Raw genomic sequence first — 26,620 nt, 5'->3', positions numbered from 1 at the left:
TAACTTGAGTGTCCAAACGTTTCAACTACTAATTGTACTTCTGTGCGTTATCATTGGGGGTGTACATCAATTTATCGTCCATTGTCTTATCCCTTTAGATCCCTGAAGTAACTGAGCACTTCTAGCCTTTAGTGGCATATTATGGGGAGTAAAAGGGTTCACTAAACTTTGTGGAATTAATTTATAGTATAGATGTATAAACAGATTACTAAATGATATCCGATGGCAAAGACCCTAAAGCTCAGCAGACGAGAATAATTTCCTTAAACTTTGCTTTCTAAATTCAGCTGTTCAATGCTTTCTTCTGCTTTTTGAAAAAGAAAGGGACAATTTTTGTGAAAAATTGTCATTTCTGTCTAAACTTATATGAAGTATTTAAAACTCCCATTATCAATTTCTTACAACTAGGCTCCTGACTATGAAATTATATTAATATTCATCTTTTCCGATTTACAATACTGAATTGTTAAACCTAGTTATTTGTGATTAACAAGACATTTTTATTAATGATGTGAATGCTTTCTTGCAAATCATAATTATCAAGTTTTTAGTGACATCTAGCGACAAATATAGAACTAATATATTGCAGATGTTCCCAAATTTATTTTTCGCCTGAATTTACGTTGTTTTCAATTATTTTTCCATAAAGGGTTGAACTCTCCTTGAGGTGGTGGCAAATTAACTATGTCCTTATTTTAAGTAATTGGGTTATTGTCAGTTTTATGAGATCAATAGATAATTTTCAAAATATTTTTCAACAAATGAACAGTATTTAAACAATGCAAAAACGAAATTAACTAGGTAAAATACAGAAATCATTATAGCTAATACATAGACGTCCAAGTAAAGGGGTAAAGGGGTGTTTACCCCTTTAGACTTTGAAATCTCTTATCTACACCTCTTAAGTTGTTTTTAAATATGTTAGATTACTCCCCTTGAACGTAAAGAACCCCTAATTTTACCCCAATACAAAGTAAAAAGCTTGGGCGTCCTTGCGTTAACATTAGTTTACAATTTGCTCTTGGTTCTTTTGCCAGCACCCGGCTGTATTTACATTTTTGAAAGATTCAGCTGATTTCAAGGACCCAATCCAAAGTCGGTAGAAGGTCTTTGAAAAGGGGTGGTTGTTACATATACTATTGATCGCTCTATATATATTACTTTAATCTTTGTGGCTATTTGTATTTTTTTTTTTTTTGGGGGGGGGGGGGTCGGGAATGGGGAAATATTTTTCTAAGAACCTTTCCTAACAGGAGAATTACTATTCCCTAAAGAGATGGTATCCTGTATATATATAAGGACCCATTCAGGGCTTCCAAGAAAAGAAAAAACTATATTTGTTCATCCAGTGACAAGCACACGCTATTTATAGCAAAAATCTTACCAATTTTGGCCTCTTCAAATATGGACGCGTATTTTTCATAGCCAAGATTTTTCAGGTATAATCTGAGGAGGGGAGGCTCATCGCCGAAAAATTTTGTCAGTTTTTTGACCCGTTGCTCGGTTTGGGCAGATACTCGTGGGTGCTGGTTGAAAAAGTCCTGAAAAATTGCATTTTTTAAGGAAAATTTTACTCCTATCTGAAACATCTTTCATAAGCTAAGGTACGTGGTCTCGTGGAGCACAGAAAAACACACCTCAATTTTTCAATTAAAAAAAAAATAGATAAAATCTAAGTGGGGGGGGGGGGGTTAGGCATAACAAACTATCCCCTAAAACCTTATTTTCAAATTATTTTCAAAAAGGGATTGGGGATGATTGTTTGTTCAAAGAGAACTTTGAGAGAAAGTGCCAGTTTAAACTTATCAATGGAACAAATCTAAAGACTTTTTTTTCTTGATTGTTCTTTTTTTCCTTCTATAAAGAAAAGTCAAATAAATAAAAGAAATATATCAACAAATATAAAAGAAAAAAATGTTGCTATGTTAATCTATCCTTCTAGCTATCTCTCTCAATTTCTATCTATTTCACTCACTTTCTATCTTTATATCAATCTATCTATATATCAATGTCAGTCTGTCTATTTCTCTCGCTATTCTCTATCTATCTATCTATATGTATATATATATATATATACAGGGTGCGCCACATATCTAGGGACTTTTTCTAAATTGTAAACAAATGAACATAAAATCGTCAATTTTAAAGATTTTATTAAATTTTAAAACTGGGCAGCAAATTAGGTATATGACTATTAGATCATTGAATAAAATCGCCGCCAGCATCAATCACTGCCTCTACCCGCCTCCTCAACCGCCGGCAGGCTAAGGTCAGAATGTAACTGTCCAAGATGGCGAAGTTCTCCTTGATAGTGGCAATGAGGGGGGTCTTTATGGTATGGGTACGTCTATTGGTGCATGCTTCAAAATAGCCCAGTGTCAAAAAGTCCATTGAATTAAGATCGGGCTGCTGGGAGGCCCCATTTCCTTAGGAATGTGAGTAACCGCAGGATCAAAATTCACCTAACTTTCAAGCTACCCTTAGACAAGGAGGCTCTGATTTGGACCACAGTTGAGCTAGAACAACGTTTTATACCTTTTTAGAAATGGCAGAAAGATTCATCTAGGGTTGTCAGCGCAATTCATAGTCTAAAATACGTTCTAAGTTCCATATGGGTCTCTGACGTCGAGAAACAAGAAATTTTTACGAATTTACACGATTTTTGACGTTTTTGACATCTCTATATCTGCCACGTTTCACTTTGCCATTTTAGATAAAGAGCAAGTTGCATAACTCTAGCTCATCTACACATGGGCTGAGGTCCGATTTAGTGGGCCCTAGTTGAGAATCCAGATTATACCACCGGCGCACTTCGAATCTGCCTTGTTGAACATAAGCGCGGCCAGCTCGGAGTACGAGCCCATCTTCGCCCAAAGATTTTTTTGCGCTAAAAGGTCATTACCTAAGCTTTTTATAGTGGGGTCAAACGTCCTGATTGGTCAAGTAGTTTTGACGCTATGGCCGTTTTAAAAAAGTCCCTAGATATGTGGCGCACTCTGTATATCAGTCTGTCTTTCTTTCTCACTTTTTTGTTTTCTGTTTGTCTATCTGTCTATATTTCGATCTGTCTATCAGTCTATCTGTCTATATGGTCCTACCCCAAGCGTAGGAGTCCCAAACGTCGGAGTTGACAAACGCAGGAGTCCCAAACGTCGGAGTGGACAAACGTAGGAGTGGGACAAACGTCAGAGTGGACAAACGTCGGATTGGACATTGCTTAAGTAAAACCTAGGAGTGTCCGCTATTTTAATAATATGACAATTTGGAAATTTTTTTATACCCCTGTCTACAAAAAAATGACTATGGCCGCAGCGATCGGCCCCCTAGCCTGCCTAGCCCCCTGGCCTATAACCTAACCTAACCTAACTAAGAAAAATAAAGGGAACGGTGTTTTGTATAAAAACATTCAAAATTGAAAAAAAAATTTTTGGGACTCCTGTGTTTGTCCACTTCGACGTTTGTCCCAAAAATCCTGCGTTTGTCTATCTGTTTATATGTCTATCTATCTATCTGTCTATCTGTCTATCTGTCTATCTGTCTATCTGTCTATCTGTCTATCTGTCTATCTGTCTATCTGTCTATCTGTCTATCTGTCTATCTGTCTATCTGTCTATCTGTCTATCTGTCTATCTGTCTATCTGTCTATCTGTCTATCTGTCTATCTGTCTATCTGTCTATCTGTCTATCTGTCTATTTGTCTAACTGTCTAACTGTCTATCTTTTTTATCTTTCTATCTGTCTGTCTGTCTGTTTGTCTATATCTCTCTCTATCTATCTGTTTTTCTGTATGTCTATCTCTGCACCTGAGGGTCTAGGACTCCGCCCCTAGGTAAAGAATTTGTATGCCCGGGGCCACTTCGCAGCTTCAACTGTTGAATTTCTCCCCTGAAAATTATAAAAATCATCAGAAACAAATTTAAATAAGAATGGAAATTTTGAAAAGTAGCTAAGCTCTTTAACAATCAGGAAGGGAGCTTATTCCTATCCAGTTTCATTTCTAAACAAAAAAAACTGGATAGAAATATCATTCTCATATAAACAAAAGCTCATTTTTATGCTAAAATGTGGTTTAATTTTGGTTTTTAATTTTCATTTTTCTCCCTGAGGTAGCCATTTATTTCCCTGAGGTAATTATGCTTTCTTTATAATGAGTAATTAATAAAAATTCTAAAATCTTCAAAAGAAAAAAAAAAAATTGAAAATCTTCAAAAAAAATTCAAAAATCTTCTAAATATATTTTTATATAAATATGACTGTATTGACATGGGAACTTCAGTCGTGCGAGGCTTGTGGTGCAGAACTGAGATTCTGTTCACCGGTTGCCATCAAGGCTTGTGGTGCAGAACTAAGATTCTGTTAACCGGTTGCCATCAAGGTTTGTGGTGCAGAACTGAGATTCTGTTCACCAGTTGCCATCAAGGCTTGTGGTGCAGAACTGAGATTCTGTTTACCGGTTGCCATGCTCAGGGAAATAAATGATACCTCAGGGAAATAAATGATACCTCAGGGAAATAAATGATTCCTCAGGGAAATAAATTACTACCTCAGGGAGAAAAAAAGAATATTTACATCCACTATTTAAGGGGTCGTTTATGTGAGAATGAAGTTTTAATTGAACTGGTACCCAAAATTTTATAATCACGCAATCTCATTTGTAGATTTGAAACTTTGGGTACTTTTTTAATAATTATTGATTGGTTGGTTCAAACAAGCAGTCCTAACTTTTCCACCAATAATTTTAATCTTTTCAATTAATTTTGCAACAAGTTTAAATCCCAATTTGTTTCAAAGTAGTATTGCCCCCAACAACAGCTGAAAAACACGTATATGTTTCGTGATTTTTTTTGAATTAATTTCGTTATTGGTATAAGCTGTGAATTTCCAATCTGATAAACAACAAAAAGATTAATGAGAAGGATTTTAATTTCTTTATATTATAATCATAATAAACCTAATTAGTTAAAGTTCAAGGAAGATTATAAAAGTCTCCCTCACAGATTATGACGTCATACGATAGAATAGCCAATGAGAGGCTAGTACACACTGTAATTGACCAATGGTAAAATTTGTGCTGGCCTCTCATTTGTTATCTCATCGTATGACGTCATAATCTGTGGAGGGACTTTAATCATCTTCAAGTTCAAGATGATAAACAATTTTTGTACAGTTATTAGCAAATCTACTTTTCAAGAAATGTTTGTCAGTCTATCTGTAGTACAGCTGCTCAAGGCGTGAATAGTAACATGAATCGGGGATTTAAATGGATAATACAATGGCCAATAAATTGATGTACATCCCCGATGATGTTACACAAAATCACCCCTTCTTAAGATTACAATTAGTGGTTGAAACGTTTGGACACTCAACTCCTCTCTAAGTAGATTACAATTATGGTTCAATTATTTCTTCTATCTAATTATGTAAAGTCTAATATGCTACCTGTTATTTTCTAAGTTGCTATTCAAGAAAAACAAGATACCCAGAAAGAAAGATTGAAAGGACAATATGATTTATATTACACTAGTCCCCAAAGTTTTATAATAACGCTTTCTTATTCGTTTGGGGACTTGCAATTTGGATTGGTTGATTTATTATCTTAAATGTACTAACGTTCTTACCAATAATTTTATTCTAAAGAATGGTTAATTTTGTGTATCATAAATGGATCAATTTACCAGTCATTGTGTTGAGTGAGTTGAGTGTTCAAACGTTTTAACCACTAATTTTAATCTATAGCGTCAAGCATACAACTTACCTTGTCCGTCAAAAGGTCATAATACAAAATATAAGTTTTGATTCTTTAAAGGTTTCGTGATTTAATATTTTTCTTTTCTATGCCCGCCCACTGGACATCTTGTCTAAAATAATTCGCCTAAACAATTCTCTAGTAATAGACGTTTTTGTTCTGGGTGGTATTATAAAATATAAACGCGACCCTCTATTCAAATAAAATAACAAGGAGTTTTATAACATGGGGTATTTTTCTAATTAATGGTAATTATCAAAATCTACGCAGTACTCAATGATGTAATTACTCTTTTCGGTAAATAGATACAGGACCGTCCAAGGGGGGGAGGGGTAAATAGGTGATTAACCCCCCCCCCCAAAAAAAAAAAACTTTTAATTTTCTACCCACCAAATAAAAGAGCTTGGACGTCCTTGAATAAGTATACCCACAATTTTCTTTCTCTGCTACTTTAGGACAAAATTGTACTTGATTTAATGAAAATAAAATGAAAAAATAAGTTATCTTATATCATGATTATTGAATAAAGATTACTGTAAATCTTTTAAAATCCTAAAATCAATATAATAAAAGTATTTCCTATCAATATATAAACAAGGTTGACAACATACATAAGTAGCGAAGAGGCGATTCATAAAACAATCATGGATGGGTAGACAAAGTTATTTAAGGAGCAGATGTGCAGTGGACTTGACTTGTGAATGCCTGATAGCCCAACGGACCAATTAAATTATATATTTAATGCTCTTTAACCTTAAAAACTGACTGACAGACAGAATTTTTTTAAAGAGTAGCATCGCTACTTACAACAAGGTTAATAATATGCATACAAGCTAAACTCTACAGTTCATATAATCTAACAAGCGTTAACAATTAAAGAGAGATGATGCTTATATTGATAATGATTTAATGAAGCAAAAATATATTTCTTTATGAATTAAACCAAAAATCGATGTTAATTAGTTGTTAAGTTGCTAAAACCTAGATTATGCAAATGCTACGCTCTTAAGATTATACCTATTTAACACCGGAATCATTGTGCAGTACGGACAACGAATTATCATAGAGCATTATCATTTTTAATAAATATAAATAAGTAAAATTAATTGAAGGCCATTTAAAAATAGATAAATTCTATAAAGAAAACACAATCTTAATTAACTTGTATTTTTAAATCGTTGTATCTCAATAATATTTTCCTTTCCTTACTTTTAATAGAACAAGGATGACAACATCCATAAAAACGAAGCTCTTAAAAAGGGTAGGATAAACGGAAATTTGTACTTTTTTGTCCCAGGAATCAGTATACCAAAAATAAGATTATATAAAAATTAGTTGTTAAAAAAGTGAAAAAATCATAATATTTAAAATGGACGTACGGGCCTTCTGGTAACGAAAATAGAACGATTTTTGGGAATAGTCCCTTTCGTAATATCGCCCCATAAGAGGCGATTCGTCGTATTTTTAAAATGGCTCTTTATAGGTTATTTTATGTTAGGTTATGTTGTTTAGTGCAGATGCAAAATGTTCATACAATTTAATACACAAAAGACAAGCAGTCTATCAGCTTTATGTTATAGGAGCTGATTAAATAGCGGACAAAAGCCTTTTAGAATTATAGAGTAGCTTTGCTTCCAAAAAAAATAAGGGAATCCTCCTTAACTAAACATACTGTCAATAAAACAACAATTTCTTTTGTGTTATTCAAAATCTTTACAATTTATATAATTCAATTTCGTACTAATTCAATTAATTATATAGAATGAGAATAATTAGCGCATAATTCTATTGCTATAATTGAATTAATAAAATATTAAATTTATAGGTTAACTTGTTCTAATATTTGATTTTTAAGATTTTTAGAACTATCCGGTTACATGATATCTGGCTGATTTTTGACGCCAGATATTCGGTTATCCGGCCGGATATCCGATAAATTGCCGGATATCGAACGTTGGCCAGATATCCGACCGGAACCGGATATCCGGCATTATAAATCAGCCGGATATCCGGTATCCGGTATCCGGCCAAAAAAATATCCGGCCCAACCCTACTAATTCTATCTATCTATTGTGTTTGTTTGTCTATCTGTACATGCAAACTAATTATTTTAGTTCTGTTTTTACTGCTTGTCTTTCTGTTTATGATGTCTTTTTGGTTGTCTTTGCGAAATTATGTATAAAAAATAGTTTTGATTATTTTTTTTCTGTTTGTCTGTCTGTTTATTTCAATGTCTGTCTGTCTGTCTCTTTGTCAGTCTTCTTGTCTGTCTCTTTATCTGTCTATTTCAATGTCTGTTTGTCAGTTTACTTCTCTCTCTATTTCAATGTCTGATTGTCTGCATGTTTGTCTGTCTGTTTTTCTGTCTGTCTGTTTATTTCATTTACTGTTTGCATGTCTGTTTTTGTGTCTGTTTGTCCGTCTGCTTGCCTGTTTGTCTGTCTATTTGTCTGTTCGGCAAAGATGGTTTGTCTGTTGAGGAACAGGTTTAGACACCCATCTGAAGCTTAAAGTTGAAAAATAACGATTTCATGCGCTTACACGCGGCTGCCGAGCCCTGGTTATAATTATAACTTACTTGATAGTCTCAATATCCTGCATAAGAGCATGTTGAGTGCGCATCTCTGAAGATAGATGAGCTACACTCCTGGCCAGAGTAACCACGTGGGACTCCAGCCGTTGGAACCTTTTGTTGTACGTCTTGTCCTTTCCAGTTGTACGACTACGCCTGAAAGAGAAAAAGTTTAATAGTACCATGGAGGGAGGAGACATTGGGCTGTTTATTACACTAGTCCCCAAAGTTTTATAATAACGATTTTGTATGTGTAAACTTAACAACTTCAGGGACTTTTATCAAATTTTGATTGGTTTGTTCATTAGTTGTGTGTCTAAACGTTTTAACCACAAATGAAAATTTACAAAAGGGGTAATTTTTCGACCATTGTCTTATCCCTTTAAATCCCTGATTTTGTACTGTTATTTTATCATTTTAGGACTTAAACTGGAAAAATAAAAAGTAAAATAATGTCCTTTATTACTATCATACACTTTCTCTTATTCGCTGGCTGAAATAAAAACTTTGGGGATTTACTATTGGTTGATACTACTAATAAAAATCGACAGTAAGGGTTCGGGAGGGGGAAATGGCAGTTCAACATTTTTTTGTTATTCTATGTAATTTGCGTTTTAAAATTACATAATTCAAATATTTGTGATTGTTTTTTTGGCAAAATTAAACTATTGATAACTATTGAATTTTTTGGATTTTATGATAGTTATTTCTCACATCGTATTATAAACAGCTTTCTGCGGTTATAAAATGTAGAATTATAAGGTTAAAACCAGTTTTTTTTATCCCCAAGAAGCCGAAAGCACGGGCATACTTTGGATGTTAAAATGTTATACATATTTTACTCCTATGCCTGGAACGTGACACTAACAGAAAGCCCACAGTTAGGTCTTTAGCAAAAAGGTGATGCAATAAAGGTGTTGATTGTCTACTGGAAGCTACTTAGCCTAATATCATGTTTTATCAAATATATCTAAATATTGTATTGAAATCCTTTGAGACCCCCCCCCCCCTCCCCCTAACGAGGTGATTAATTCACTAAGTAACTAGCGACTGCGCCCCTAGTATCTAGGGGCTCTATATTCAAAGGGCAGAAAAATAGCCTAAAACCATACCCAGACTTATTTTAAAAACTAATTAAATAGCCTAAAACCATCTCATAGCCTAAAAGAGGCTTCACTGTAAAGAAGAACCATATCGGTTCAGCGGTTAGCGAGATCCTTCGCTACAGACAAAAAAGCTTATTACTTTATATTATAGGATAACAATGTAAATAAATGTTTACCTATCATCTCGTCGTTTATCCTTAGAATAAAGATGTCTGCTCCCAATACTGCTGACAGAGGGCAAAGACGACATTGACCCGTACATTTTCCGCCTGCCAGGGGGGCCTCCGGGTCCCCCGCCACCACCCTTCAGGTCTCCCCCACCTGGAGTCCGGCCAAATTTTCTTAATCCTGAAAAAATCATAATTTATGAAAAATCAATTAAGCCTCAGATTATTAAAACCGCACAAAATACTCATTCCCCTTAGCTACTACTTCAAAAACTACTCTTTATTAAATTCCTTTTGGAAAATATACGAAAAACTGCACAAAATCATACTTGTTTTAATGGATATAGAATACATGGATATTATGACAGGGGAATTTTTGGTAGTCAATTTAGGTTGCTAATATAGTCATCCGGTATTGGTAAATGCGTTCCACCATTTTTAACGGAGTTATAAACGGGAATGGGGGGGGGGGGGGTTGGGATGGTATAGTTATATTAGCCACCTGAAAGATTCATTTTATTAGAGTAGGCGAAAATCTAGTGCAATATCCAAGTAAATCTATATTCATTGATCTTTTTATTTTGTACAAAAATATAATTATCTAAAAGTTGATTATGCTCTTAATTTATTCATCATAATGTATTTTTTAAAAGCGAAGCTTTTCTATAATTAGGGTCGGTCCGTCCGTCCGTCCGTACGTCCGTCCGTCCGTCCGTCCGTCCGAGATAGATAGCTTTTATTCGTTAATTTAGGCATGTTAGAATTGTCCTATCGATTTCAAACTTTGCATGATGATTCCTGTAGTAGTTTGGTACGATTTAGAAAGCGTAGCAACTCTATAATCATTACCAGAATGTCCGTACGTCCATTTTAAACATGTTGATTTTTCTACTTTTTTAACAACAAATTTTCAAGTGTTTTAATTATCCGTTTGATCTGATTTTTGGTATATTGATTCCTGGGACAACAAAGAACAATATTATAAGCGAAGCAACTCTATAATCAAGTCCAAAAAATGTAAGTATGTCCATAAACATTATTCTGTTTTAAGCAGTTTTTCAACAAATTTACCTACAATTTTGATTCGACATTTATACATTTATGTTCCGATTTTTCAGTTCAGATACTATACAAGTTTTAATGTTCGTTTGTCCTACCGTTTCAGTGCTTCGCTTTTATGGATGTTGTCATCCTTGTTTTGTCATAATTAAGAAAAGAATTTTCCCTTTGATATGTTATGTAAAAAAAGATATTGGCATTTTCCATCATAGTGCATTGTCTATCAATTACCACCCCCCTCCCTTTTGGAAATAAATTGAAAAAAAGGGATTGGTATATTTTTTAGTTTGTTTGTTTATTTCTTTATTTCAGGTTAGGGCCGGCTATATTGGTGCTTGGTTGCCCTGCAGGTATGTGCCCTACAGTGTGAAGTCTCCGGGCAGAGTTTAGGTCAGGTTAGGCTATATTGGTGCTTGGTTGCCCTGCAGGTATGTGTCCTTCAGTGTTAAGGCTCCGGGCAGAGTTTATGTCAGGTTAGGCTATATTGGTGCTTGGTTGCCCTGCAGGTATGTGCCCTACAGTGTGAAGGCTCCGGGAAGAGTTTAGGTCAGGTTAGGCTATATTGGTGCTTGGTTGCCCTGCAGGTATGTGCCCTACAGTGTAAAGTCACACGGCAGAGTTTAGGTCAGGTTAGGCTATATTGGTGCTTGGTTGCCCTGCAGGTATTTGCCCAACAGTGTGAAGTCTCCAGGCACACCCTGCCTTAACCAAATAAAGGATAAACAAAAATTACCATGAAAACGGACAATGCAGTGTTCAAATAGGACCTAGTGCCAAGTAGAATCCATTGAGAATAAAATCCTAGCTGTTCCTTCTTGGCAGATATTTCAGTTTTAAGATTTAAGGTGACAATCACTAAATTTGCCTAATATACAAGGCAAATCTACCTTTAACACAGGGAGATTAGATACATTTTTTCTTTAAATCGCGCTTATGAGGACATTTTTTAAATCAAATAATATCTTAGTCATCTAAAATCAATGAAGCAATTGTGATTTGACTCGAATCTGGTTAACTTGTCTATGTGTTTTACTTGTTTTCTTATTAATCTTCAATATTAGGGCATAGAATTCTTTACACAATGTGTATACACTTAGAATAGAGATGTCTAGAGAACACCTCTGTCAATCAGCCAATTGGATAACACTGGAAGAACAATCTGGCTATGTTTTTGGTAGAGATGTGTACAGATTTTGGCTCAAAAGAACAATGTAAAATATAAACATAGGATTTAAAATAGTAAGTCAACTATGAATATTGTATTATTGTTGTATTTCTTAGGATAGATAATTCAGATTATGGGTCAGTTTGGTACAAACCCCTCTTCCTAATCCTTGCTTATAGGGAAGCTTAGGATTTGGCAATATTTAGCTTGAGATCTTCAGTAAACTTAATGTAACAGACCAAAAGTTCTTGGCTTATATTCATCAACCTTAAGGAGTTAATCTTCAAAATCTCTGATTGGTACCAAACAGTTAGAACAGGGAAATAGATTTTTGGATGTCTGAAGAACAAAGATAAGAAGAATCCTTCTCCTCCATCAATAGTTATAATCATATTCACACTCAGCACAAACCTTAGGTTTTTATTAAGTATAAATCTTTACAACAGCCTAAAGCAGAAGCGAAAATGAAAGAAGAAACATTAGCTTGAAGGAAATCTCACCACAAAAGAGTAGTAGACATACTTTAATTCATAGTGAGCAAAGGTACATTTGGTACAATTAAAATTAGACTCCCATTACATTAAACAAATTTAACTAAGAAAAGCTTCTAAAAGAAACAGATTGATTACAAATTATCACTTAGCACTTTTGAAAAACTTCAAAGCACAATATTAAATCAATGAAGCCTGGATTATCATACAGACAAGGAATCAAATAACCTGTATTATCATATCTTAGACCAATAGATATAGTATATATAGATGGTCAAACTGGACCCATAATCTGTTAAACTAAAAAAAATTCTAACATACAAACACAAGGTTTTTTGTTTGTTATGTACAGTCAAATCATATAATACAGCAATGAAATATTTCCACAAAATAACTTATCCAATGAAATTCAACTATTCATAGTTGACTTACTATATATGTTTTATCATATGTTTCACATTATTTAAGATAATACATTTTTACAAGATATGTTTTACCCAAGCAAAGCTTTGTCCTATAAAATGCTACTATATATAGGTGACTCATTATGCAAGCAGAATGAAAACATTTTGCCCTTTTGAGTCAAAATCTATACACATTTCTACCAGTAACATAGCCAAACTGTTCTTTAGATATCTTTATTCTAAGTGTATACACATTGTGTAAAGAATTCTATGCCCTAATGTTTGAGATGATTAAGAAAACAAGTAAAACACATAGACAAGTTAACCAGATTCGAGTCAAATCACAACTGCTTCATTGATTTTACATGACTAAGATATTATTTAATTAAAAAAGGGATCTCATTAGCGATTTACAGAAACAAAGTATCTAATCTCCCTGTATTAAAGGTAGATTTGCCTTGTATATTAGGCAAATTTAGTGATTTTCACCTTAAATCTTAAATTTAAAATATCTGCCAAGAAGGAACAGCTAGGATTTCATTCTCAATGGATTCTACTTGGCACTAGGTCCTATTTGAACGCTGCATTGTCCGTTTTCATGGTAATTTTTGTTTATCCTTTATATGGTTAAGGCAGGGTGTGCGGGCAGAGTTTAGGTCCTGTTAGGGCCGGCTATATTTAAAATAGGGGAGAGAAAGGGGTTCTAGTACTCGATAGGCACTTTGAAGTATCAAAATATTATTTGAATAATAAGGAAAAAGCGTGTTTTTTGACCAATGAAAAACAGTACACTTCTGTCAATAATCAACACAGGAAAAAAGCTAATGATATTGAACTAAAAGTACAGTAAATTGTTATACAGTTAAATTCTAGATATAACTTTTTTTTATTGCAGCTATTCTATGATAAGGTTGTGTTCGTATGTCTTTCCGTAAAAGTATTTTAGCTTGTAAGGTTGTGTGATAGGTTATTATGTTCATGTGGAAGAAAATCATAAAAATAGTTATTTCTCGCATCGTATCGTAGACAGCTTTCCGCGGATATAGAATGTACAATTACAAGATTAAAACGAGTATTTTAGCCCCAAGGAGCCCAAGGCCCGGGCTAAAAAAACTGGTTTTAATCTTGTGATTGTACATTTTTATATTCGTAGAAAGCTGGATATAATACAATACTAGACATAGTTTTTTCGTATGGATGAGAACCGGTTCCTATCCACCGGATTCGAATGAATACGAGGAAATTGTTATACAGTTAAATTCTAGATATAACTTTTTTTTATTGCAGCTATTCTAACATAAGGTTATGTCCGTATGTCTTTCCTTAGAAGTATTTTAACTTGTAAGGTTTTGTGATAGGTTATTATGTCTATGTGGAAGAAAATCATAAAAATAGTTATTGTATCATAAACAGCTTTTCGCGGATATAGAATGTACAATTATAAGATTAAAACCATTTTTTAGCCCCAAGGAGCCCAAGGCCCGGGCTAAAAAAACTGGTTTTAATCTTATTATTGTACATTTTTATATTCGTAGAAAGCTGGATATAATACGATGCTAGACATAATTTTTTCGTATGGATGAGAACCGGTTCCTATCCACCGGATTCGAATATGATTATTTACCTAATAATTTTAGAACCTCTGTATACATATTTTCTAACCCATCTAATTGTCTTCTAATGGCCTAAAAATTAATTATAAATAATATGAAATAAATAGATAGATAGATAGATAGATAGATAGATAGATAGATAGATAGATAGAGAGAGAGAGAGAGAGAGAGAGAGAGAGAGAGAGAGAGAGAGAGAGAGAGAGAGAGAGAGAGAGAGAGAGAGAGAGAGAGAGAGAGAGAGAGAGAGAGAGAGAGAGAGAGAGAGAGAGAGAGAGAGAGAGAGAGAGAGAGAGAGAAGAGAAGAGAGAGAGAGAGAGAGAGAGAGAGAGAGAGAGAGAAAAGAGAGAGAGGTAGACTCTGTTCCAATTGGACCTAGGAAGGTATTGATGATCTAGACTGTATATATTCATTGAAATATACAACAATTTTTTTTACATCTACTACTTCCTAAAAACACCAACTAGCTATTTTAAAAAATCACAAAAGTTAGGACATGTTCTTTAAAGTATTTTATTAATTTTCACGTTTATTTTCTTTTAATAGTTGCACTATGAAATAATCAAGAGCGTTTGGGCCTTTGTGTCTTATTCCAAACAAGGATGACAACATTCATAAAAGCGAAGCTCTGAAACGGTAGGACAAACGAACATTAACACTTGTAGAGTGTCAGAACATAAATGTCGTCGAATCAAAATTGTAAGTAAATTTGTTGAAAAACTGCTTAAAAATAGGATAATGTTTGTGGACATACTTAAGTTTTTAGGACTTGATTATAGAGATGCTTCGCTTATAACATTGTACTTTGTTGTTCTAGGAATTAGTATTCAAAAAATCAGATCAATCGGATAATGTTATCTTATAAAAATGTGTTGTTAAAAAAGTTAAAAATCAACATATTTAAAATGGACGTACGGACATTCTGGTAACGATTATAGAGTTGCTACGCTTTCTAAATCGTACCTAACTACTACAGGAATCACAATGCAAAGTTTGAAATCGATTGGATAATTCTAACATGCCTAAATTAACGAAATCGCTATCCGTTCCAGACGTACGTACGTACGAACGGACCGACCCTAATTATAGAAAAGCGTTTTTAAGAAAGAACTGCGGCTGCCGAGCCCTATGCTATAACTTTGATATAACATTGTAATTAGCTTACTTTCTTGATAAATTTCATATTCTGTGTGTGTATGGTTGAATATGATAGTGCATGTAGGTATAAATTCTAACTAATAGCTCAATAGGGGGGGCACTTTTAAGGATTCTTTTCATTACTAGTTGCGCCACTATCTTAATTCTGGTAATGCCTGTACGTCTTTGCGTTAAAGCAGGGATATAAATGGCTGATAAATTGGTGCACATCCCCCAATGATGCTACACAAAATTACCCCTTATGTACATTACAACTAGTGATTAATAGGTTTTAACACTCAAGTTAATGAACCAACCAATTAAAATCTAATAAAATTCCCCAATGTTGTTAAGTCAACAAACAAGAAAACGTTATTGTAAAACTTTAAGGACTAGTTATCGATAGAATTTTAACAGGGATCCTCTTATATAAAGTAGTAAGGTTTTTTGCTTGTCCGTTAATATCTAACTACTAACCCACTTTAGATCTTTATTTTAGAAAAGATTTAAAGGGGTCTCATGAGGGTTTTTATGCTTTCGTATTTTCAAGTTTTTACAAATGATTTTTGGCTTTTTCTGCAAACTTCCTCATATTCGAAGATAAAGTTCCTAGATGTTCATCTTTGCATGCTATAACTTATATTTTCCATTAGCTCCTTAATTTTATCTGTATTACAGCATACTAATCTATTTTCATCTAAAATATTACTAGTTTTATGGATTCATGCAAATCCTTTAAAGCGATGTTTTTCTTCATTTTTTGTCCGTAACGGCTTGCTAATGTTATTAATTGTCCTATATATGAAGTTTTCGTTCAGATTTAACAGTATTGTAGAATATTACTCAATATTTGTTGAGGCTCGTTTGTCTGACCATTTAATTTATGAAGCTTTTATGGATGTTGTCATCCTTGTTAATAAGGAAATAAAGGGTCATATTTATTTGAAATAATAAATCTATATAAACAAGGACAAGAACTTATTTGAAAGCGAAGCTAAAATACAATTCGAATTCGCATATCAGAAAATGCTTTAAGTGCAAGATGCTTTATTATATTACAACACCTTTTTTTTATATGCTTATAATATTGTGATTAATTTAATAGCCATAAATCAATGCTGCATAATTATCTCGCAGTGCAGAGCAATGCGCGAAAAAGGCCTATTTTACGCGTTTTTCTTCAGTGAAGCTATCCCTGTGCATCATTGGATCTTGGTTATTCCAGATTATTTGTAGGTCTTCTTATACCGCTTAAAATGGTGTGCGGGTATGATCTGTACGTTGAGCCGTTTGGCAGCTAGCAGCCTTTAAGAATCATAGATTTTTAGCAATATTCGTTACCAGCAATATTTTACCGTGAACTACAAACATAAAAAATACAGACGGACGGTTGAACATACCCTAATCATATAGTAGCTACGCTACAAATAAGGAAATATAGGGTACTATTTACAATGATAAAATCTATAGAAAAGAAGCCTTTTAAATTTGTTTTTATGGCCATATTTCCGTTCTCACTTGTATCATATATCAATAATATATTCAATTATCAATGAATGGTTTTTTAAAATAAATTTTCCTTCTTATCTATAATACAAAGTAGAATGATGTCTGTTCGTCCGTCCCTTAAGATCTCGGTAACCACTGAACCGATTGGTTTCTTCTCTTCAGGGAATATACCTACTGGTCCTGTGTTGGTTTTAGGTTTTATTCTTGGGGATTTGGACGCCCTAAACCCCCAAAAATAAAAAAATCCCCTCCCCCCAAATTTTTTAAAAGAACTTTTTTTGCATATATTTTGCGAATTCGCCATTTATTAGCGAAGATTTAAGACCCATTCGCAATTTTTGGGTTAGGTAGATAATTAAAGATGAAATGATTCAAATACTCATTAGATATTAGATAAATAGATAAGCAAATAAATCTATAATTTTTCATCTGATTTTTTATCTGTTTCTATAGATATATAGATGGATAAATTTGAAAATAGATGTATGGACAGAGAGCCAGATAGATGGGTGGATAAAAAAAAAATATAGATGGATAATAACAAATGTATTAATAAATAGATAGTTAGATATATGGATGTCTAGAGTGTTAAATTGATGGATAGATAGATAGATATTAGATAAATAAATAGATAAATTAATTGAAAGATTAGTAAACAGATGGATGGATTAATAATAGATGTAAATAAATGTATTGATATAGATGGATAGATAGAAAGAAAGATATATAGATGAATGATTGGATAGACAGATTGAAAATTACATAAAGAAATGGATAGATAGATGAATAGATAGATAAATAGATAACTGGATAGATAAATAGATGGATGAAAAAATTATATAGATGTATAGATAGATAAATAGATTGGTGAATAAATATACGATGGGATGGTTAGAAAGATAGATATATAGATGGGTTAATTAAATGATAGAATGGTAAATAGATAGTGGATTTAATAATAGATGGATAGATAGATATTCACCTGAGCATCGCCTAAATCTATTGTGGTAGATAATTCTTCATCTGATGTTAAATCTGTCTGTAGAGCAATTACACTTTCCAAATCTACACAAAATATTAAAATCAAACTTTCTTTAAGAATACTATTTTTGCACCAGAAATCTATTTTTTGGCAATGAATAGCCAAGCTGTTTAAAACTATAACGCTGAATATAAGTGTATATATTGAGAGAATAAAAGAAAGAAAAAAAACGTAAGAAAAAAAGACGGTGAAAACCAAGTGAGAAATAAAACGCTAATTGTAAAAGACCTATTCCTATTCTGTTCATGGTTGTTTATACGTAAGGGTATATAAGTATATGACCTAGTTGTAGAGTAGATGCGCTGCCAAAATTAAAAATCATATCAATTCTTGTAGCAGTTCTTGTTCTTGTCTTTTTTTGTCCATACAGACGAACATACACTATATATATATATACAGTAGCTGCGCTACTAAAATGAAATTCTTCCTAATCCTGTAATAGTTGAAGCTACATCTTATCATATACTATTTGCTCTTGTCCTTATGTCTGTACAAACGTACATACCGTATATATATAGAGTAGCTGCGCTACTAAAATAAAATTCTACCTAATCCTGTAACAGTTGAAGCGAGATCTTCACCTTGCGCCCCTTGGTCTGGTCTCAGTTGTCTAGAAAAAATCAGGGATACGTTATTTTAGGTTAGGTTAGGTAAATGTTAATGATTGCCCCGTAGGGTTAGAGCCCCCCCGCAAGAAAATACGACGAAACCAGCTACTTCGTTTTCTTTCCATGACCTCAATTATCCATGACTCGGCAGCAACTGTCACTTTTTTCAAATATTTAATATATTTTGTTATCCAGTTTTAGGGGAGGTGCCTATCAACCTCGAAAAGAGAAATCGCCTCTAGAAAAAAACACCGCGAATTTTTTTACATTCTTTTTAAAACTAAAATTGAAAGTTGAAAAGTTAAAAAGCTATAAAATCTCGGCTTTTAAAAAATGAATTCTTTAACTTTATTTTTCCCATTACTTTTAAAACTTTCTCTTCCTTAGGTATATCCAACTACCTTTTGTTTAAAACCAAAAATAAAGTTAATTCCAAATAGGTAAGAAACTAATCATTCCTTTTCTACGAGAATAGCCTATTATGTATATAAAATAGTAAGCTGTTTTGTTTTGTTCATAGCGAAGGATCTCGCTAACTGCTGAACATATATGGGTCTCTATTAGAGTGAAACCCATTAAAGGCCCATGAAAGGTTTTTAACTAATTCGGGGAGGGTACCTCAACCTCCAAAGAGAAATCTCCGCTACAAAAATACACCCCAACATTTTTTATATATTTTTTCTTTTTGAAATTGAAAAAGTGGACGGGATCCACTTACACTTTTCCCACTTTAGTGCCCCTATGGTAATATCATCTAGTATGTTTATATAACTAATGCAACGTGATATTATAAAGTCGAGTTGGCATTTTAATTTTTGGAAATAATTATAAAAAGATACATTTTAATTTTAAATTCCTTAAGTTTTAAGAAATTTGCAAATTAAAAATGTATAAGCTCAAGTTTGTTTTTATAAAATGCTAAATATCTAAAGATTTTAAATTTTTTATTATTTTCAAAAACGCATTGAATTTTAATATTCATGAAATGAGTAAATAATTGGTTCTATCTAGGACATTGAAAGATTTTTGAGAAAAAAAATTATTTTGCCAGGAGGTAGGGTACATTGGACTGTAAATTATTCAGATACCAGCAATTTTATAAACAAACTATCTCATTCGTTGGGTTAAAAACATTGATTACTTTTATTATATCTTGATTCAATTGTTCAAAATATTCAAACTTTTCAACCTATAATTTTTACCCGAAGAAGGGGTAATTTTGTTTATCCTTCTAGACAGCGTTGCGAGCCGTTTGATTTTGGTGCGGCTCCGGCTCTTACCTAAAATCAAGTAAAAACTCGACATATTTTTTCCCACGTCTATTTTTGACTTTTGAAGGTTTTAAAAGTTCAATTTTTGATAAAAATGGACTTGAAAAATTTTAATAGGGGCATTTGCACATGACAAAACAGAGTTACCAAATTATAATTTATAAAAAAATTTCTTTATTTATCTAGTCTGGAGCCGAAGCCGTTTTTAAAGCAAAATATGGCGGCTCCTGGCTCTGGCTCCAGCAAAATATGCCGGCTCCCAGCTCCGGCTCCGCAACACTGCTTTTGGAGAAAAACATTAATTTACCTGTTTTGAGAATCATTAATTTGATTTCTTTTATTATTATTATTTTCCCGTTCCTCTCTTCCTCTAGCCTTTCCAGTCTAGAAAAAATTAAATGTAATCATTAAATAACAAGGATGACAACATCCATAAAAGTCATAAAAGTGAACCTTATAATCATAAGATAATTTATAAGTTATTTATAATCTATTGCAAAATTTAGTAAAGGGACATACTTTCATTTTTAAGATTTTATTATAGAGATGGCTTGCTTATATAAACTTTGTTGTCCTATGAATCATATTTCTAGCATGTATAAATTAACTAAAATAAGTAACAGGTACGGACGGACTGACCCCGGTTATAGAAAAGCTTTGCTTTTAAAAGTTAGTAAATTTAAAAATCAAGAATAGTTATTTCTCGCATCGTATTATAAACGACTTCCGCGGATATAGAATGTACAATTATGAGATTAAAACTAGTTTTTTTAGCCCCGAGGTGCCATAGGCACCGGCTAAGAAACTGGTTTTAATCTTATGATTGTATATTTCTATATTCGTAGAAAGATGGATATAATACGATGCTAGACATAGTTTTTTGGTATGGATGAGAACCGGTTCCTATCCACCGGATTCGAATGAATACGAGAAAAGTCATTTCACCAAGTAGGAAGAAAATAAAAAAAAGAATGGCAACATCCTAAAAAGCGAAGCATCTAGGAAAAAAAACAGTAAAATAGCCGTGCACATTTGCCCCAAGAGGCATTTAAAAAAAAGAAAATATAAAAAAGAAAATAAATAAAAAAGTTATAGGGGGGGGGGGGGTTGCCCACTCCTCAAGAAAATAGCCTCAAACCACCATAGAACCTATAGGTATATTCCCTGAAGAGTAGAATCCGATCGGTTCAGTGGTTAGCGAGATCTTGAGGGACAGACGGTCGGACAGACAGACATCGTTCTACTTTGTATTATAGATTTTAAGTATTCTTTTGATAATTAAAAAAACATTAATAAACAGGGAATAAACAGTCTTATACAGTTAGGGACTTGAATCCATTTTTATAGAAGCAGAAATATAATCTATGATTATGGTTTGGACCCTCTAAAACTGTAATCTACCCTTCCACTTTCCCCTCTCTTGGTGAAGATATCTTCAACGCCGATACAATTTTTGAAATATAAGATTCCACTTTTGTCTCTCTTGTTGAAGATATCTTCACCAAGAGAGGCAAAAGTGGAATCTTAAATTTCAAAAATCGTATCGGCGTTGAAGATATCTTCACCAAGAGAGGGGAAAGTGGAATCTTACATTTTAAAAATCGTATCGGCGTTGAAGATATCTTCACTAAGAGAAGGGAAAGTGGAAAGGTAGATTACAGTTTTAGAGGGTCCAAACCATAAACATAGATTATATTTCTGCTTCTATAAAAATGGATTCAACTCCCTAACTGTTATATACTCTGATTTTGTGTTGTTTTGACAAACCATAACATAACCAAAAGGCGATTAAATATCGTTTTGTAATTTTCTAATTTATCAGTTCCACATAAATTAATTAAGTTCTTTATTCATATTTAAAATAATTACTTCTTGTTAACTGTTTATATAAAACAAGGATGACAACATCCATAAAAGCGAAGATCTGAATAGTAGGACAAACGAACAATAACACTTGTTTAAAATGGACGTACAGACATTCTGATTATAGAGTTGTTTCGCTTTCTAAATCCTACCTAACTAAACTACTACAAGAATCACCATGCAAAGATTTAAATCGATAGGACAATTCTAACATGCCCAAATTAACGATAAGAGCTAACCGTTACGGACTGACTGACGGACGGACCGACCCTAATTATTGAAAAGCTTCGCTTTATAAAATAAAACGCAAATATTGGATAGTACGGATTTAGTGCACAGTTATAATAGAAAGAAGCTTATGGGAGGATATTTTATTTGTACATCCTATTATATAAAGTAGTAAGGTTTTTGTCTGGAGCATAAGAATAATTATTTTCTAGGAGCGATTTATCTTGGGATGGTGGTGGTACCCTCCCGCAAAATATTTATAAACCTTTAAGAAGTTATACTGCATAGGAAAACCATATCGGTAAGCGTGATCCTTACGGACAGACAGACATACAATTAAAGACACAGATCCTGTTACTTATATATGTACTGTGTGATTTGTAGCAAAGCTACTCTGTAATTCTGACTGACCTTTTGATGTGATTCATTCTGAATAAGGTCAGGGCGCGGAGCAGTCATACGTTGTTGCTGGTCACCTGTACCTGACTTGTACTTCATCCTAAACAGAGTTTTAAATTTATAGGACAGTTCCATCAAGTAAAAAGGAGTGGATAGCTCCCGCCTTATTACCGCCTAGCTATTCTAACAATCAATTCTACAAAAAATCACGAAACCTTTGGAAATAAGGTGGGGTTATATCTTATTTTTTCATGTAACTGAAGAGGGGTGGGTAAGAAGGGGGAAGAAAAGGGGAACGGGGTTGTGGGGAAATTTTTCTTTTCTCTGCTTATTATTACATTCTCCTAAAATAGCCAAGGGGGGTGTCAAAGTAAAAAGTCATATCCTCTTTTGAAATTAAGGCGGGTGTGAAAAAAATATCTGGGTACGCCACTGTTCATGTATCTTAATATATTAATGCACAATCCAAATTAATAGTATAGCTTTACACAAAGGAAAATACATGAAATAATGCACTTCAATCATAAATTCCACCTATTAGAAGATAGCCCCAACTTGCCTTAAAGTGAAAACAGAAAACAATGTTCTCATAATATGCATAGTTATGGCAACCCGCAGGGTTTAGACATAAAGAAAAAAATAAACTCCCCTTGTTTTCAATTTATTTCTATAATATAGGGAAAAGAGGGTTCATTTACACTCTAGGCTCTTTGTGGAAAAGCACCAATTAGAGGATGCAGTAATTTGGTGCTATCCCATGTGTAAGATCAATTCCAGTGGAACCGAGAAATACAATGGGAGGACAGTGTATCACAGGAAGGAAGGGGACATTGGTACCCAAAGTTTACTAAGTACCTTATCTTATTTGTTTTCTCAATATTATTGGTTAGTTCCGAACAGGTAGAGTCCAAACTTTCCAACCAATAATGCAATCTATAGTAGGGGTAATTTTGGAACACAGTAATAGTGTCTGACTGATTATGACATAACAAAAAAAAATAGCCAATGAGAGGCCGTTATTGACCAATGGTAAAATTTATAGTGGCCTCTCATTGGCTAATTTTTGTTGTTACGTCATAATCAGTCAGACACTATTACTGTGTTCGTAATTTTGTTCATAATCATTGGGAAACCTTTTTTCGTCCAATCTTATCCCTTAATATCCCTGAGATGTAAGGAACAAAAAGCAGACGATTTAGAGAACAAAAGATATGTCAGACAAAAGTTAATGGTTTCTAAAAAGACATCTTTCATTAGTTTGGTATAACCAGGGGAAAGGGAATGTGATTCTGACAAACAATTCTGAAAGAAAATTTCCCCACAATCCCCTTCCCCTTTTCCTCCCCTTCTTACCCACCCCTCTTCAACTACATGAAAAAACAAAATATACTTCCACCTTACTTTAAAAGGTTTCGTGTTTTTTTTTGTAGAAATAATTGTTAGAATAGCTAACCCTGGGTATAGCATATTAATGCATTTTTGTAGTGAACCTACCAAATAACTTATTTATATTATACCATTGATAATAAAGGTATGTTGTTCTCATAATATATATTTTTAGGAACTTTAATAATATTTGAATTTGTTGTTTTTTTACCCAAGAAATGCATAGGCACATCGTTTTTTTTAACCGCTATATTTAAGTTTTTTTTTGCAATTAGACATATTGTTACCAATCTAGTTGACTATTCTACATAATGTTCTATTCTATTTCCATAAGTTTACATGCTATAGATCTCTAAATAAAGTAACGGCATTTTGCGCTAAAGTCGCCAAAGTTTAAAAACTAGCTAAGATAAGAAAAGTTGCGTCGGTTCAATTCCCAAAGTGCTACAGTAAAATTATTAATTTTAGATCCATTGTCTTGTCCCTCTTTTATATTGATTCACTACATGGACGTACTTGGGATAGCCGTTTTCATGATCTTACAATGATGATACACAAAATTACCCCTTTTGAAGATAACAATTAGTGGTTGAAACGTTTGGTCATTCAACTTGAGGAACCACCAACCAAAATTCCATGAAACTGAAAGTCCCCAAAGTTGTTAAGCCAACGAATAAGAAAGGGTTATTGTAAAACTTTGGGGACTTGCATAAAAAAGAGCCAAATGTCTCCTCCATTCCTGCATCACTAGCATTACCTGAAGATTAGAGTAAACCACTAGAGGGAAAAAGGGTTAAATAAATTTATCTCCCCATCGCAAAGAGGTCTTTAAAAATTGAAGGGAGGTAGTTGTCTGTATATACATCTATACTATAGATCTCTTACCTGAAATCGGGGGATGATTGAGGGGAAAGGTTGTTACTCTGAGATGGAGAGAGGGGCGGTAGTGGTGGGGTTCCTGATGGTCCTACAATAGATAGATAGATAACATTAATTTATTATGCAAATTCACCCCCCCCTCTCATTCCTTACCTCCACTGTAGAAAAAAATCATCTTTTGTTTATAATAAACAGTATAAAACTTATGCTCATTAAAGCATCATGCCTTTTTATTTATAGCCAACTGGAGATTGTTGTTAACATGAAACACTGTGTATTGGACTTATCAAATAAAAATAACATGTTTAATTAAACTGTGTTGATCGCTCTATGTTATAATATAAAGTAGTAAGGTTTTATTGTCTGAAGCTAAAGAACTCGGAAACTACTGGTCCAAATTGATTACACTTTTAAGAGAAGCTTTATAATCGTCTTTGGGTGATTTTCGGCTATCTCTTCGTCCTTACTTATAAGCTAGGGGCGAAGTATCTAATCAATTATAAAAGTAACATGATATCTGTCTGAAGCAAAGGATCTTGTTAACCGCTGAACCTATATGGTACTTATTATAGGTCAAATGTACCATTGAAAGAAGATACCCTCCCAAGAGAAATCACCCCAAGAAACCCTACCCCCACAAAAAGACTTTTTTTACTTTTCATTTTTAAAACTAAAATATAACGGTAACTTCCACCTTTACTAAAGTGTCCAAAAAGTTAAAAATCTCCATTTATGTGATTGATAGACAATACCTGTTGCCCCTCCAGGTTCTTGTGAATTATGGAGGATGTTATTCAACTCTTTTTCCAGCACTGAATTTTCCGACATCTCTTTACTTCTGTCTTTACTGGCAGACCTAAATATATTGAAAGTGGTAGGTGCTAAGTTTTCTATAATGTTGTTTCACCCTACAACGTTTTTAGTACTGTATCATCAGATAATTTTTAATGAAAATTCAACTTTAAAGGCTTCTAGCAAAAGGAAGAATTAAGTATTTTATAACTTTTTTTCGTACTACTTTTTAACACTAAATTCTCTAAGGTTTCTCTTACTAGCAAATCTAAGTTTGAAGTGTTTCAATTAAGAGTGGAAAAGTGTTTAATAAAAGTTTAAGATTATTTTTTTTTTGGAAAAAAGGCGTTGCTACAAAAGACCAACTCTACAAAAGACCAACACCTACAAAAGACCAACTCTACAAAAGACCAACGACCACAAAAGACCAACACCTACAAAAGACCAACACCTACATAAGACCAACACCTATATATTGTTAAATAAACATCAAATTTCTTAATTTAAACTTCGTTTATTAAATCAGACATTTAACATAATATGTTCACGTCATGAAATGGTTATACAAGAGGCTTAGAATATCTCACTCTGTAGGTATGTCTGTTTCAACTTAATTTCTGACTATTACGTTTTATGAGAATGATTTTAAAAAATTATTTTTTTTGTAGCGAAGTTATGAATTGTTTAGAAATTTTCAGCTCACCTAATTGATATTTTTTCCCGTAATACAAATAGTACAATAATAACATTATTATATAGTACGTTGAATTGAAAAAATGTATATAATATTTATTATAGGAAAAAGAATTTTTTCTCCTTGTATTTTGTAGAATTTAATCTGTATAAATGCAATTAAAAAAAATCATATTAATTCGCAAATTCTTTTATGTATAGGGACTTCACTCTATGAGGTAACGGAAAGTCAACCCTCTTATATAGAATTTGTTAAAAAAATAGGCATAGATGTCCCAACCCCCAAGAAAATGGCCTAACCACCAAAGGTACAATAGGTATATTCCCTGAAGAGTAGAATTCGATCGGTTCAGTGGTTACCGAGATCTTAAGGGACGGACAAACATCATTCTACTTTGTATTATAGACAATACGTGGAAGTATGACTGGGGAATTTGTCGTCAATTTTGGTTGCTCATATATTCCTCAGAAATTGACCAATACGTTCCTCCAT

General features: G+C 33.3%; 1 protein-coding gene across 2 annotated transcripts in view; it reads right to left on the bottom strand.

Annotated features, from left to right (window-relative positions):
- Window positions 1-26,620, bottom strand: part of LOC145324699 (uncharacterized) — a 48,795-nt gene that overhangs the window by 4,400 nt on the left and 17,775 nt on the right. For both annotated transcript variants that reach the window (XM_080167290.1, XM_080167291.1), the window contains 11 exons: window positions 25,395-25,498; window positions 24,649-24,730; window positions 22,390-22,477; window positions 20,195-20,271; window positions 18,557-18,618; window positions 17,949-18,031; window positions 14,335-14,395; window positions 9,601-9,772; window positions 8,325-8,474; window positions 3,804-3,885; window positions 1,385-1,541 (listed from right to left, as the gene is read on the bottom strand). In XM_080167290.1, coding sequence (XP_080023416.1) covers window positions 1,385-1,541; window positions 3,804-3,885; window positions 8,325-8,474; window positions 9,601-9,772; window positions 14,335-14,395; window positions 17,949-18,031; window positions 18,557-18,618; window positions 20,195-20,271; window positions 22,390-22,477; window positions 24,649-24,730; window positions 25,395-25,498 — 1,118 coding nt within the window. The remainder of the gene's footprint in view (window positions 1-1,384; window positions 1,542-3,803; window positions 3,886-8,324; window positions 8,475-9,600; window positions 9,773-14,334; window positions 14,396-17,948; window positions 18,032-18,556; window positions 18,619-20,194; window positions 20,272-22,389; window positions 22,478-24,648; window positions 24,731-25,394; window positions 25,499-26,620) is intronic.

This window comes from Acartia tonsa, chromosome 7, assembly GCF_053477335.1.
Source record: "Acartia tonsa isolate MP-2025a chromosome 7, ASM5347733v1, whole genome shotgun sequence".
Lineage (NCBI taxonomy): Eukaryota > Metazoa > Arthropoda > Copepoda > Calanoida > Acartiidae > Acartia > Acartia tonsa.
The sequence above is the reverse complement of the archived record's forward strand: the minus strand, read 5'-3'. Positions and strand labels throughout refer to the sequence as shown.